Below are 13,836 nucleotides of genomic sequence, written 5' to 3' on the forward strand. Positions count from 1 at the left end.
TGATTACCTGTTCTGTTCATTCTTCTAGGGCACCTGGCATTGGCCACTGTCGGAAGACCAGATACTAGGCTAGATGGACCTTTGGTCTGACACAGTATGGCCATTCTTATGTTCTTTAGTGGTTTCTTTGACTGAATCTCTCTTGATTCTTGTGAAAGCTACCAGTTAATAGCCTTGAGGACAGAGGTCATCTGTTTATCTGCAGGATATGTACAGGGGCAAAGGGAGCTTCTGCACAGCTCCCTGTGGGCAGGTCTACACAAACATAAAGTTTGCAGCAAGCTGGGGTATGAATCTATCCCACACTAGCTGTCCATGCGGACCCTGATGATGTGCATTAATGAACTAGACACGCTAGGTAACTTGATTAAGGTCACATAGGAAGTCATTGGCAAAGCAAAGAATCACACCTTGTCTCCATAGTCCTAGGTTGCTCACTAACTACTGGACCATCTTTCCTGTCTGCAAATACTAGTATGAAAAGCGCCTCTGCCGTACCATACTCGGGAGCAGTGGTTCTCAACCTGTTTACTGTTACAGGCCACATATGCAGCCCACAATGAGTTATCTGGGTCGCATCCAATACCACCTGTATGGCCCTGAGGATGTCACATGGGCTGCATTACTGCTCTGGAGTGACCACGTTTTAGTATGAGAGAGGTGGTTCAGTCATTGGCCTCTGTGATATTTCCAAGAAGGCTACAAACTTTGGTGATGTAACGCCTTGCATGAACTGCCAGCTTACGCTGGATTTAAGCAAGTAGCCTAAAGGTTAAAGATGGTCCCTTTACCAATTTCATCAACTGTCCAGCCCCCACTGATAACTGGACCCTTTAATTATTTGAGAAATCACTAATCTCTCTTGCTCCAGTAGGAAAAAGTGACAAAACATCCACAAATGACAAAAAGAATGTGAAGAAGTCTGTGGTGTCAAAGCCAAACACTATCAAGACTATGTTTATGGCTAGTGCTGGGAAGAAAAACACAGATGTAAGTTGTATTTTTATATTTCAATTTAAATGTCCTACATTCAGTTAGACTTGTAACTTTATTTTTTTCGCTCAAAGTGACAAATGTTTTGGTTACTGCTGTTTGACTTTTTTTTTTTTTTAAAATCAATTGGCACACAAGCCAGACTTATCAAAGCTCCCATTGGGAGTTTCTGGGTGCTGGTCACTCTTGAAAATCTGGCCCATGGTATGTGGAACCTCCTTATTCTGCATGGACCGAGTCTTTCGGTTCAGTTAAATGCATATAATTAAGTCTATATAGCTAATACAGCTGTCTAATATTTTACAGAAAACTGTAGACTTGTCCAAGGATGATTTACTCGGGGATATTCTTCAAGATCTGAATGCTGAGGTAAGTAGTTGAATTTTGAGGGGTGTAATGTATTGAACCCCCTAATCAATGATGCAATTCATCCAGTTGTCAGAAGTTTGTAAGAAGCATTTTTTAAAAAAACTGGACCACCTAAGATTTTGTTATTTTAATGAAGTCATTCCCAACTCTTGGCTGTGACAGTTTCTGTCCCATGAGTCATCTTTAGGTACCCACGAAGTCAGGTCAGCCAATGACTTTAGTTAATCAGCATGACAGTACTCGTTACTGTATTAGCAGACTTCCTTAAAATTGTAAAGACTAACACTTTCAACGGCATGTATCACAATGTCCTTTGGGGTTACTGAACATGACACGTCCATGCGGACCCTGTATTTGGGCATACGCTTTCGTGGGCTAGAACCCACTTCATCAGATGTAAGATCTGATAAATTTGTTAGTCTCTAAGGTGCCACAAGGACTCCTCGTTTTCCCCCCCCCCCACTATTGACTTTACAAACTGTTTCAGTAGACAACACGTCACACTTATGACTCTCAGCCATAACTGATTTTTTAACTTTTTTTTGTCATACTTCATATTAACCGTAGTCTAAAAAAAATCTACGGTGAGGGATGTGAAGCATTTGAAAAACTTTCCATTGCATCCACACATTTTTAACTGAATTTCTCTGGCTCTTGTGGATTCCCCAAACTTCATCCAAACCAAATTCATGAAGACTTGTGTCATCAAGATTCCTTCTTTTATTTAAATGCTAGCAGTCTGCTTGATGCTGTATAAAATACAAGGAAAGATGGTCCCTGTCCTGTGACTTACGATCTAAAATTTTTATTGACTTTCTTTTCACACCAGGATTTTGTATAATAATATATTTTCAGTTGGCATCATACTCCCACTACTGCTTTGGCTGTTCTGGACCCTCTGGGTCTTTGTTTTGCATTCTCCTCCAGTTTAGGAGCAAGCTATGTAGCTGCTTTTAATGATTTTTTCTTTTTTTGTTAATTTTTTCACAATGTTAACACTCAAAACCAAAACCTTTATTAGAATCCTTGTGGCCTTATCACTTTAAGTGAATTGGGGGGAAAAAGTGGCTTAGTTGGTGCGGAAGGATTTCTTACTTGCTTTGGGAGCGTTTCCCCAAATTCCCTAAGTGAAGACACTTCATAGTATCACTTTTTGTTGGGACTCTGATACTTTTGCAGAAGCTGATGCAGCATGCATGCAGGGTTAGAGGGAGAAGAAAAAAATTGGGTGGCTTTTTCTGTCTTTGTCAAATTCTAACGGGCCATTCTCATGTTCTCCATCCTCCTTTTTAGACCGTTCAGATAACTCCACCTCCAGTTGTAAAGCTAAAAAAGAAAAGACCTGTTGGAGCTTCACTGAATCCTTTCTCTGTACAGTCACAGGCCCATACGGTAAAGTTGCAGATCCAAATTGATTTTTTTTTTTTTTGGCTTATGACTAACTTATGTTTTGAATAAGTAAGCTCCTGTTTTATTAATGGCTTCCTTAGTAAAAACAAGGTCTGTAATTTCCTTTTTGGTACTCTAATATAGAGATGAAAATACACTTTTGCCTCTGACTATCTTTGTAGTTGAATGAGTACATGCTGTAGCTTCAGTTATCACTAAACCATTCATACAGTGCTGTAGAGTTACATAACACTTTACACATAGATACTTCATATGCACTAAAAAGCTTATCTAAACAAGATATGAGGAAAGGATATTGAAGGGTTTATTAAGGGAGGATGAATTTTTAAATGAATTTGGAGGAAAAGACACTTGTCAGATGGGGGCACAATGAAATAGGCATGAAGTGAGGTGGGAAAAGGAGATAAGGCAGAAAGATTGCAAAGAGCTTGTTCAAAAAGTTGAAAATGGAAAGATGTAAATAGGGGAAATATTATTTAAGAATGTGGGTGCGTATACGGACCTTCAGTTTTGTAGAAGGTGGGGAACCAGTGGCAGTCTTCCGATAGGGGTAATATGGTTTGAGAGGAGGCATGAAAGATGACTCTAGCAGCAGCTTTTTGGAGAGACTCACTGCTAAGAAGCAGGGAGACTGGACGGTAGGCTATTGTTATGTCAAAAGCCTTGATATATGGGCAGTGGTTTTAGCAGTGGAGACAATGAGGTGAGGACAGAATTTTTATGTGAAAAGACTTAGTGAGAGCTGCAAGGAGGAGAGAAGAGTCAAAGACTGAGGTTCAGGAACTGGAAAGTGGGACGGATAATGGAATTGTTGATGGAGAGATACATAAACAGGAAAGCTGAGAAGTTAATGTTTGAGGAGGTGAGTTTGAAATGGCAGCTGGGCATCCAAAAGATGTCAGGCAATAAGATACAAGACTGGGTGAAGAGGAAGCCACTGGAATTTGAAAGTCCATCTTGTGATGAAACCGGGGAAGTAGATAAGATCACTGAGGAGAAAAAGAGGGGCCAGAAAAGAGAAACCGAGGAACAACAGTAGGGAAGAGGGTCAAAGGGATTTGGAGGTGGCTGATAAATGTTCATGGGCGTAGAAAGAGATGTAGCATACAGGGACAGTTTTTAGTGAGGGATATGATTGAAGTATACAAATGGTATAGAGGAGGTAAATTCTATTTACCATTAAAATACAAGAATGACAGTGCAATTGAAAAACAAATTAAAAACTGAAACATACTCTTACACCATGAATAATGAACTTTGTGGATTTGTCACAAGAGATTATTGAGACTAAGAGTTTAATAGGATTAAAAAAATCACCCACATATCTAAATAAGGATCTAAACCCTGATGCTTCAGGGGTGTTAGTCAACTACTAGCTGACATAGGTTAGGAAGAAGAGACATGCTCTTCCATAATTGTCCGTGCTACTATTTTCCTCTGAAGCATATGATACTGGCCCTTGTCAGAATGCTGGATTAGATGGGCCACTCGTCTGATGGCCCTAGAACAGTGATTCTCAAACTTCTGTATTGGTGACCCTTTTTACACAGCAAGCCTCTGAGTGCAACATCCTATCCATCCTCCCCCCCCCCCCCCCCGGTAAATTAAAAAACACTTATAATAGCGTTAAATAATGTTTTTTAAATGCTGGAGGTGAAGCCGCGTTTGGGGGTGGAGGTTGACAGCTTATGACCTCCAAACCCTCCCCCCCCCATGTAATAACCTCGCAGCCTCCTGAGGGGTCACCACCCACCGTTCGAAAACCCCTGTCCCAGAAGGAGCAATTAGAGGTTTTAAGAGCTGTCCACAAGGTAGAATGAGAACCAGGAAGACAGTCTTGGAAACTAAGTGGAAGAGAGCAGGTAGTGACTAACATTTTCTATTTCAGTAGGCAGATCTGGAAACATAAGTACAGAGAAGTGTCTATTTGGTTGAAGTAGGAGGAGTCATAAGTACCTTAGTGAGGGTGGCTTCAGCAGAGGGCAGAAGCTGAATAAGAGAGGATGAGGTTGGAGAAGGTAACAGTCTAGGATTTTGGAGAGTAAGAAAGGGACTAGGCAACTTTGATCAAAGGAAGGCTTATTTAAGACAAGAATAATGATTGGGCATCTGGGGTAGACGAGGTAAAAAGAAGTAGAGAGAATAAATATTAACATCTTTTAAACTCTATTTTAGTTTACAATAGTTTATTTTGATTTACAATAGATCAGCTGCACAGACCTGTATCATTTAGTGGCTGACAGTGGACCTTTAGAGCATTAGATTGGGACTTGGGAGACCAGGGTTCTATTCGTGGCCGAGACTCTGGCCAGCTGTGACCGTGAGCAAGTCACTGTTCATTTTCCTGTTCCTCAATTTCCCCATCTGAACTATATGATGACATTAGTGAGGCTTTGCTCAATAAAGTGCATAGAACTATCACCAGTCATTGGAAGGTCTCATGACTCCCAGCTCAGAACACCTTTTTCAAGGTTAAAGGAATGGGGGTAGGATGAGGTAGCTGCAGCTGTTCCTACGTCCTATCTGAAGCTCTAGCTCTGAGCAGACCTTGGAAGCTGAAGAGAGGGTTTGGGAACATGCGAAAGTATAGTGAGAACATTTAGGGATTTTTTTTCATAGCAGCAAGCCTCTACGTGCCTTGAGTGTGTGCAAATGGCAACTTTTGGAGGCTTATAGCTCACCTAAATCTAAGCTGAATAACAAAAGGGGCCTGCCCCCGATCAACTTCTGAGTCTCTGCTACAAAGCATAGGGAAGTTGGAACTCTTCAGTGAAATGATTGGAAACCAGTTTTAACATTAGGAAGACAACCTCTTTTCTCCTGATCTTGCTGTTGGAAATTAATGGTCTTTGCTGAAACTTTAAAAAGAGGCATCAGCCGGAGGTAGAAAGAGCCTGTAAAACTTCAGTCCACACAGTTAGTTTGGCCAAGTTATAAACAACTGAAAAAGTGCTTGGGCTGCCTTAACATGGGCAGGGCCCCGTGTAGCCTCCGTTGGGGTGGCTGTGGGATTCATTCCTTTACTACATAACAGTGCTCCAGAACTGGACCTTTCATTGAAAAATTGTTCTTCCCTTTATGGTTTCAGTGACCCTCCCCCCAAAATGTAAACAGTCTTAAATGATGCAGTGTCCTATGTCTGCATCTGTAGAGACCTCTTCGGTCTGAGGGGCGTATTCATCTCAATCAGGGCCCTGTGGAATTTGGATACTATGGTTACATAAACTGGCATTCACCAATTTGCTGCAGCTAGGCTCACAACTGTATTTTTCCCCTGCCATACCATACCTACCGCTTCCCTTATAATTGTGAGTTAATTGGAGTACAGTACGCACTCCCTGCACTGTTCCATGGAGTAAGTCAGAAGAGAGTTGTGGGAGCGAGAATTTAACTTCCTGGCTGTACCAATGTATGCTGGCAAACTAGGCTGTCTGGGAAGCTGTTGAAGCTGACAACCAGCTCCATTCTTGCCTGGCCCAAATGGGGAGAAGGAGGTTCTGAGGTCAGCCTCTTAGCTCCTGAGCTGAGGCCTGGGGAGAACAGCACAAAACTCATGGCCAAAAATAATCAACAAACGCTGTCTATTAATAGTTTTCAACTCTGACCCATAGAACTGTCTTTTTTTTGAGTGTGGGGTTGGGAATAGAAATGGTGGTAGAATAAATGTTGCCACGGAATTGAGAAGTTGTTGCTGAGAAATTTGGTATCGTGCTGAAGAGTGTGCAAAACCCTGACTGTAGGCCTTGTTGCCAACTTCATGTGTAACTAAACACTGTAGTTCTCCTTTAACTTAAGGAAGATTAAAGTTTAATTCGTGCCTAAAATATTTTTTCAGGTAGTAACCCCTATGGAAAGGAAAGCTCCCACTACTGTCAGAAAGGAAGTTCTTTCTCCAACTACCTCTGATCCTAAGCATACGACTTATGCAGCAAAACCTGCTGCAGTCCATAGAGAGAATGGTGCTGAGTATACAATAAAAGCTGCGGAAAATGAAGAGCTGGTGAAGGCAAAACCAGAGAAAGCTATTCAAGGTATCTTAAAAATTCTGGCAATGGAGACAGCAAATGTAGAATGTTCTAAAATATTTTAGTTAACATTAGGGCAAAGTATGAAAATAGCTTTCAGTGATTCACAGTAATGTTGTATACTATGTGTATGTACGTACTAGAATGATATATTATATTGTATTAATGATTAAACCCTTAGTTCTTTTTACAATGCTTACAGAAGATGATCAGGGCATGATGGATTTTGAGGATGGGGATTTTGATGAACAGATGGAAGCGGATATACCAGAGACTGCCGGGGCCCTGAAGAAAGAACAGAAACTAGAAGAGAAAGAGGCACAGAAAGTGGTTTCTGTGAAGGAAGATGCATCCTTTTTGTAAGGATCTGTGGTTGCAAAAAACCTTTTTTGCTGAAAGATATTCTATTTATGACTTTATTATATTTGGACTTGATATTTACATATTTATTTTTTCTCAAGGCACTGTTCTGTGATTGCACTGTAGGGACTTTAAAAATGTGCAGGCTGAAGGGAGTAGATTGGCTGACTGCTACTTAAGAAAAGGGATATTTCATGTTTCTGGGGATAGACCATTCCTGTCTGGAAAAAAGAAAAGGAGTACTTGTGGCACCTTAGAGACTAACCAATTTATTTGAGCATAAGCTTTCGTGAGCTACAGCCGATGCTTATGCTCAAATGAATTGGTTAGTCTCTAAGGTGCCACAAGTACTCCTTTTCTTTTTGCGAATACAGACTAACACGGCTGTTACTCCTGAAACCTGTCATTCCTGTCTGGGTAAACAGTGAAATGTTTTAGGTTAAGTGCTCAATGTATATTGCAAAGAGCTGGTGACATAATGTGGAATACTTAGTGCTGATGAGCAGGAATCACTAAAGATTTATATTACCAAATACCTTATAATTGCCCAAAACATGAATGATCGTTAAAGCCAGTTTCCCATGGCAAAGAGTGATGCCATTGAAGTTAAAAATGCAAAAGTAATGACTTCAAAACTCTCCTATATAAGAAAAGGACCTTAAAGCACATTTTTAATACTGTTTCATGACTGAAAATTATGAGAAGTCAAATCATGGTTTGAAGTGTACAAAGTTTTTCATAGAAACAAGTAATGACTCTGTCCCACCCCAAATAGCTTACAGTTGAAGGTAGCCTTGCAAACTGATGGGATTATTCATGCTGTAACGACTTGCATGTCTAGGGTCTGTCTAATAGTCTAAAGCAACTTTCAATGCCTGTCTGCTGGATATACGAGAGCTATATTTGTGGGGGAAATAATGGAGTATTCCATATTAGCTAGTTCTGGTGACGGATCTTAAGTCATGCCTTTTCAAAAGTTATGGTTGTAGTGAACATACAACCTTACTCATCTGTTTTTCAATACTTGCAGAAGTTCTTTTCTCCCCGATATGTCCTGTTGGACCAGAATGGATAAGGATGAAATTGATTTAGTTGCCTCAGAAGTTCAAGTGGACCCCAGTTGCCTGCCACTAGTGAACGGGGAAGATGGTGATCAAGTCTTTAGGTTTTATTGGCTGGATGCTTACGAAGATCAGTATAGTCAACCAGGTATCTACACATTTAAAGATGGAAAGTAACTCTCTCGTTCCCTTCATTCGATTCTCGCCATTAAGGCTGGGATTTTCAAAGGAGCCCGAGGGATGCCTAGCTGCCCTCTAAGCCTGTTGAAGTTCTCCCCCGGAAGCTGCTTTGTAACTTGCACAGGGTTATTCCTCCCTCTATATGATATAACCACTTGACAAAATGAAAGTCTTGTCTATTATGTTTGGTCTGTTATAGTGTTAGGGGGAAGGAAAAGGATTTTAGTGCTGTTAAATCAAGGGAATATGCCAACATTCTTTACCTCTGGGTGCTAGGAATGAGTTGATGTCTCTATCTTCTTGGGTAAGTGGTACAATAGTTAAATGAACTGGTCTCTTGCTTTTGAAAATCTAATCTGAAATCCTGATTAGATCATTCGTTTGGTCTCCTGTGACCTGATAAACCTGTCTCTTTGTATTACAAGTCACGTGTGTTGTAGGAGAGGAGGCAGACTGGTTGTGCAATAGATGTTGTGCAAAAATCTTCATAAAGCTCTGCCAAGATACCTCAGTCCTAGCTCGCTTATTTCATAGCTCTAGTGCTTTTGGAACCTGTCTTTCATGCATATCAACCTCATTCAAACTCTTAGTGGTAGAGGAAAAATACCTATTTTGGAGGCTTTGGACTAGTGCTCCAAGTGCTAAGTATAATGCATGTTGCAGTTACACCTTTCTTAAGTTGTGGTGCCAAGGGGTTAAATAGGAGTCGGTCTCTTTGTATGCTGAGTGCATTGAAAAGCTTCCTCATAAGAGCAGCTAGTGATCACTGAAGTCATGGTGAAATCAGTTATTCTAATATAAAATAGCTACTCTTAAAGACCCTGCTATTGTTTTTTACTTCTATCTTGGCTTGAAAGTCAGTGGTTGCTGAATGGAACATAATTATGAAAGGATTTATTTTTCTTGCATATGAGAAGAGATATCCTGTCCTTATTGTGACATTTTCAAGGTTGAATAATAGACTGCACCTGGTTTCAATTAGTAGTACAGGGGGGGAGTAAATTTTGACATTGTTTATGCCCATTTTCCATAAAAATCATGAAACTATTAAACAAAAACAATGTCAAATACATTGCTTGAAATGAAGCTAGACTGCAAGATAAATAAGACTCTAAAATCATTTGTAACTTTGAAATAGACTCTGTTTTCCTTCATGATTCCCTTTAACTGTTTTATGGAGAGAATTGGAAGGCTGTACTCCTATCTTAAAAATTCAAAGAAATGAATAATAAAATAAAACAATAGGTGTCCATCTGGTGCTCTGGTCACCTGTCCCATAGCTTAAAAAGCTAAGAAGAAACCAGGAACTACTCATAAATATCTCAACCTTAGCTCACACCCTTATTAAAAGCTTAATGAAGGAGGAGGGGGAGAAAGAGAATCTGGGCTCTGGTAGATCAAGGGAGCAAGTCCTGAAATTGAAGGTCCCCCCCCCCCCCAAAAATTGTTTATTATTGAAGGAGCTCCAGCTCCCACCCCTCTAATCTCAGTAATGGCAGCATGTTGTAGGAGGAGAGAGAAATCTCCAGTAACCAAGTCCAAAATTATGTAGGGATTTTTTTATAGGTGAACACTAGGCTTGTCGGAATGTGATTTTTATTTTTTAATAATTTTGGGTGGGGAATAAAATGTTTGTTTTGAAGCATTTTAAAAAATTTTTATCAATGTAGATTTTCATGGTTGTGGGAGATTATGGGAAGAGGTTCAGATGACAGTGGGGAGTCAGACAGTGATTGAATGACAGAAGATCTTGAGATTCAAAAAGTGATGGCTTTATAACTTGTTAATGTTGTATAATGTTAAAACACATCGTTGACATCATGTCAGACTATACAGAGTAAACATTCTTGTTCTTGAGCAGCAGTGTTCTTAATTTTTACTGTCTGTTAAAATCTACCATTATCAATAGAAATATTTGTGTGTGTGGGGGGGAGGGTGGAGGGGGGAGTGAAATTGACGTTTACGAATAAAAATGTAATCCTTCCAAGCCTAGTTAAAACCAAACTCCTGAATTCTACCCAGAAGCTGATTGAAAGGTAACAGCACTAGTTTAATGTGCTCCCATCTTACAAGTCCACTTAAGTTGGCTGCAGCATTCTGTGCTAGCTTCAATTTTCAAATATTTCCAAGGTGTAATTCCATGTAGCGTGCATTATAGCTGGTTCGTGATACCTTACTCTTGCGGTGACACAGATGTGGATAATTGTGGCAAGGTCCACAATGAAAAGAAAAGATTGGTGAAAAAGCTGTTTTGGCTACACCTGTTACCTGGACATCCAGGAGCACCCTGAATTTAATAGCATCCCCAAGTTGTCCACTGTACTGTCGCACTCCCTTTGTGAGGGGTGCTGATGTAAATTCCACCAACTTCCAGTTGCTTCCCCTAGCCTCACTGTTCTCTCTCTATTACCTGGATGGAGTCACAACCAGCTAGCTGTCATACAAGACCTAAGTTTTCTAGGCACTGGGAAATGCATCCCATTGTTCCACAAGAGTCAGATGTGATGGGGATGTAGAGCTGGGTACCTTCAGCATACTGAATGCAATGAACTCTCCTCACTAACCCTCCTAGTGGCCCCGTATACACACTGAAAAAGACAGGTGACCAGCACCGTGCAAGAGAGCCCTTGGGGCAGGGGAATTATTTCATTGATTTCATTGATCTGGAGTTGTAGGAAAGATTGTTGTACTTGTGGGGTCTTGTTTTTTGTGTGTGCTTTTTTTTTTTTTTGAGTAGTGAATTGTCAAATATAAAACTTTCTGGATTTTACAATGGGAATTATTGCTGCTAAAATTTGTAAGTTTGGGACTTGAAGCTGATAAATACTATTAAGTGAAATTTTCAGTGGATTGCAGAAGGCCTTCCACCGACTTCATTGGGTACAAAGGAGTCTTAATTTTGGAGAACTGAGTAAGGAACTGTCAGCAGATGGAACTGTTCAAGGACTACACATTGGAAATTACTTTGGTCCTGGGGATGAATTAATCTTTATTTAGTTATACTTAAAATGGCAGCTTTTCTGCTAGCAGCGTCTTTGAGAATTTTTGGTTCCCTAATATCTAGTTTTCTCTTCCTTTCTCAGGTGTGGTATTTCTGTTTGGTAAAGTGTGGATTGAATCAGCAGAGACCTATGTCAGCTGTTGTGTGACAGTGAAAAATATTGAGAGAACTATCTATCTACTGCCACGTGAGATGGTAGGCCTGAATTTCAGTGGTCTGCTGATAGGAAGCTAGTGAAGTAAAATGCCTTTTGACGTGTTTATATGGCTGAAACAAGCTGTGCTGATCATTGCAAATGTGATATTCATCATGCGAAAAGCAGAGTAGAATATCCCTGATTTTCAAGCTATAATGACGTGGCTAAGAAAAAGACAGTTCCTTTACCTGAAACTAATGGTGGCAGTCTTCTTGAGTGACCTCCTGCTTACCATGTTAAGTTTCCAAGTCCTCTGTTTTCAGTAGTATTTCATAAATTTGATGTTTTGTGAACTAATATATTTTGGTGCCATAACATTCCTTGGCTACAAGCTTTGATTGTATGTCAAGTTTACCCATTAAAACAACTCTGAATTTTGTTGGCTTGTTAATTTCGTTAATGTTGTCAGAATCTGTAAATGAAATAATTTGATTTGACTGTCTTTAAAGCAAATGGACCTAACTTCTGGTAAAGAGATGGAGAATCCTGTGACTATGATGAATGTCTACCAAGAATTTAATGACCAGATTGCTGTAAAATACAAGATCATGAAGTTCAGATCCAAGGTTTGTCTCTCTTGTACATCATGCTCAATCCCCTCCTATTTTTCTGTTTTCGGAGGGCAGAAAACTTTCAGTGGATAGCAATTCTGGTTGGTGTGTGGGTGGAAAAGGCAAAGTTATAACTGGCGTGCATGTGTCTGTTTTCCTGTAACAGCCAAGCAGTGACTGACTGAATCTTTCTCAACTCAAGAATAAGTGAAGCAGAGTTTGGAGATGGGCCTAGTATAGAACAGAATTTTAACCCCAAAGCAAATATGATTAATGGCAGAATGTTGAGATCTAAGGCTGTATCCTGACTTTTCACACTGCGACTTGTTACATTGAAAGCAGTTTTCAAATATGGTTATGACCAAACAGTTTGTATACGTGCCATCATGATTATAAATGTCAAACCCTGCTAAAATCCTGCCAACGGATTAGTTAATAGAACAGTTTTAGCCAACACAACTTTGTGAATCAGTTTTGTTTCTATATTGTGGACCCCAAACCACTAATGGAACTGTTTCAGGGTCTTCCTTCTTCCTCCCCATCTCTGCCACATGTACTAGGAGTCAGTGTAGTACATTTATGTAGCACTTCCTGTTTACTGTAATGCACTTTTTGCCCAAAGCTTGCTGAGGGATACACGCAACATGGCTTCGCTTATTAGAGAAAATATACATGCCCAGGTGAACTAGCAACTAAATGGCAGTCCTTTTGTGATGCTCACAGTACTGATTTCTGGACTGCCAATATTCATTTCTCTTAAACATCCTAATTTTTGTAACGAATATTGAGCACAAGAGGGAAAACCACCTGTGGCCCTCTGGATAGGGCACTGGGCTAGGACTCGAAATTTGGTTCTTCCATTGACCTGCTGTGACACTGAACAAATTGTTTCACCTTGTTGCTTATTTTTTCCCTTCCACTTTTTATCTGTTTTTCTCTTTAGACTTTAAGCTTTCTTGGGCAGGAACTGTTTATTATGTGACTGTACAATGCCTAGCATATTAGGGGGTCCTGATCTTGGGTGGAGCTTCTAGACCCTACTGTACTGCAAACCATTAATAAGGCAGATAACGTTCCCTTTAGGATTAGGATGCCATCTTGAGATCTACACCGTTCATTGGATCACTAGTTGTGCTTGACATTTGTGATTCCTCTACGTATTTGAGCCACTCCACAAGTAGTTAAGAGAATGGTGAAACGGAAAAGGTTGCTCTATCGGAAAATAGAGGCAGACACGATGTGGGATAGAGAATTGGTGTCAGAGAAATCTGTTCATAAAGGTACAGTTCTGCAAAGCAAAATATGCAGAAATTGTGCTAGCAAGGGCATCACAAATCTGGACTGAAGAGCATTGCTTGAGCTGTGTGAGGAAGCTTATTCAATCACTTCACAAACACTCATTAACTTTTTTTTCCCTTTTCCCTCTTTTAATATGTGTGGATAAAATGCAAGTGTGTCTTTGCAGTCCAGACTTGGATGAAGATGAGTGCAGTGCTAGCATCATGTTTCTTCAATTAAGTGCTCAGATGGCTCTTCCTACTTTTTGGAGTATCTTGGAGTATCAAGTTGAGAGTTCACAAAGAATTACAGTATAATTTTGGGATTAGTTTTGATTTTCTTGGATTAGTGATCAGTGCTGTCATTATACCCTTGTGTAAAATGTTTGGCAAGTGGTTTGAAAGGCAGAGGA

The 13,836-nt window shown here is 40.1% G+C and overlaps 1 protein-coding gene across 5 annotated transcripts in view; it reads left to right on the top strand.

Moving 5' to 3' along the window:
- POLA1 (DNA polymerase alpha 1, catalytic subunit) overlaps nt 1-13,836 on the top strand; it is a 359,222-nt gene that overhangs the window by 28,361 nt on the left and 317,025 nt on the right. For 4 of the 5 annotated variants that reach the window (XM_048863346.2, XM_048863383.2, XM_048863372.2 and 1 more), the window contains 8 exons: nt 872-990; nt 1,300-1,362; nt 2,656-2,754; nt 6,608-6,803; nt 7,000-7,156; nt 8,188-8,366; nt 11,482-11,594; nt 12,045-12,161. In XM_048863346.2, the coding sequence (XP_048719303.2) occupies nt 872-990; nt 1,300-1,362; nt 2,656-2,754; nt 6,608-6,803; nt 7,000-7,156; nt 8,188-8,366; nt 11,482-11,594; nt 12,045-12,161 (1,043 nt within the window). The remainder of the gene's footprint in view (nt 1-871; nt 991-1,299; nt 1,363-2,655; nt 2,755-6,607; nt 6,804-6,999; nt 7,157-8,187; nt 8,367-11,481; nt 11,595-12,044; nt 12,162-13,836) is intronic. The other variant, XM_048863354.2, reaches the window with a different exon arrangement.

This window comes from Caretta caretta, chromosome 1 (assembly GCF_965140235.1).
Source record: "Caretta caretta isolate rCarCar2 chromosome 1, rCarCar1.hap1, whole genome shotgun sequence".
NCBI classification, from domain to species: Eukaryota; Metazoa; Chordata; order Testudines; family Cheloniidae; genus Caretta; species Caretta caretta.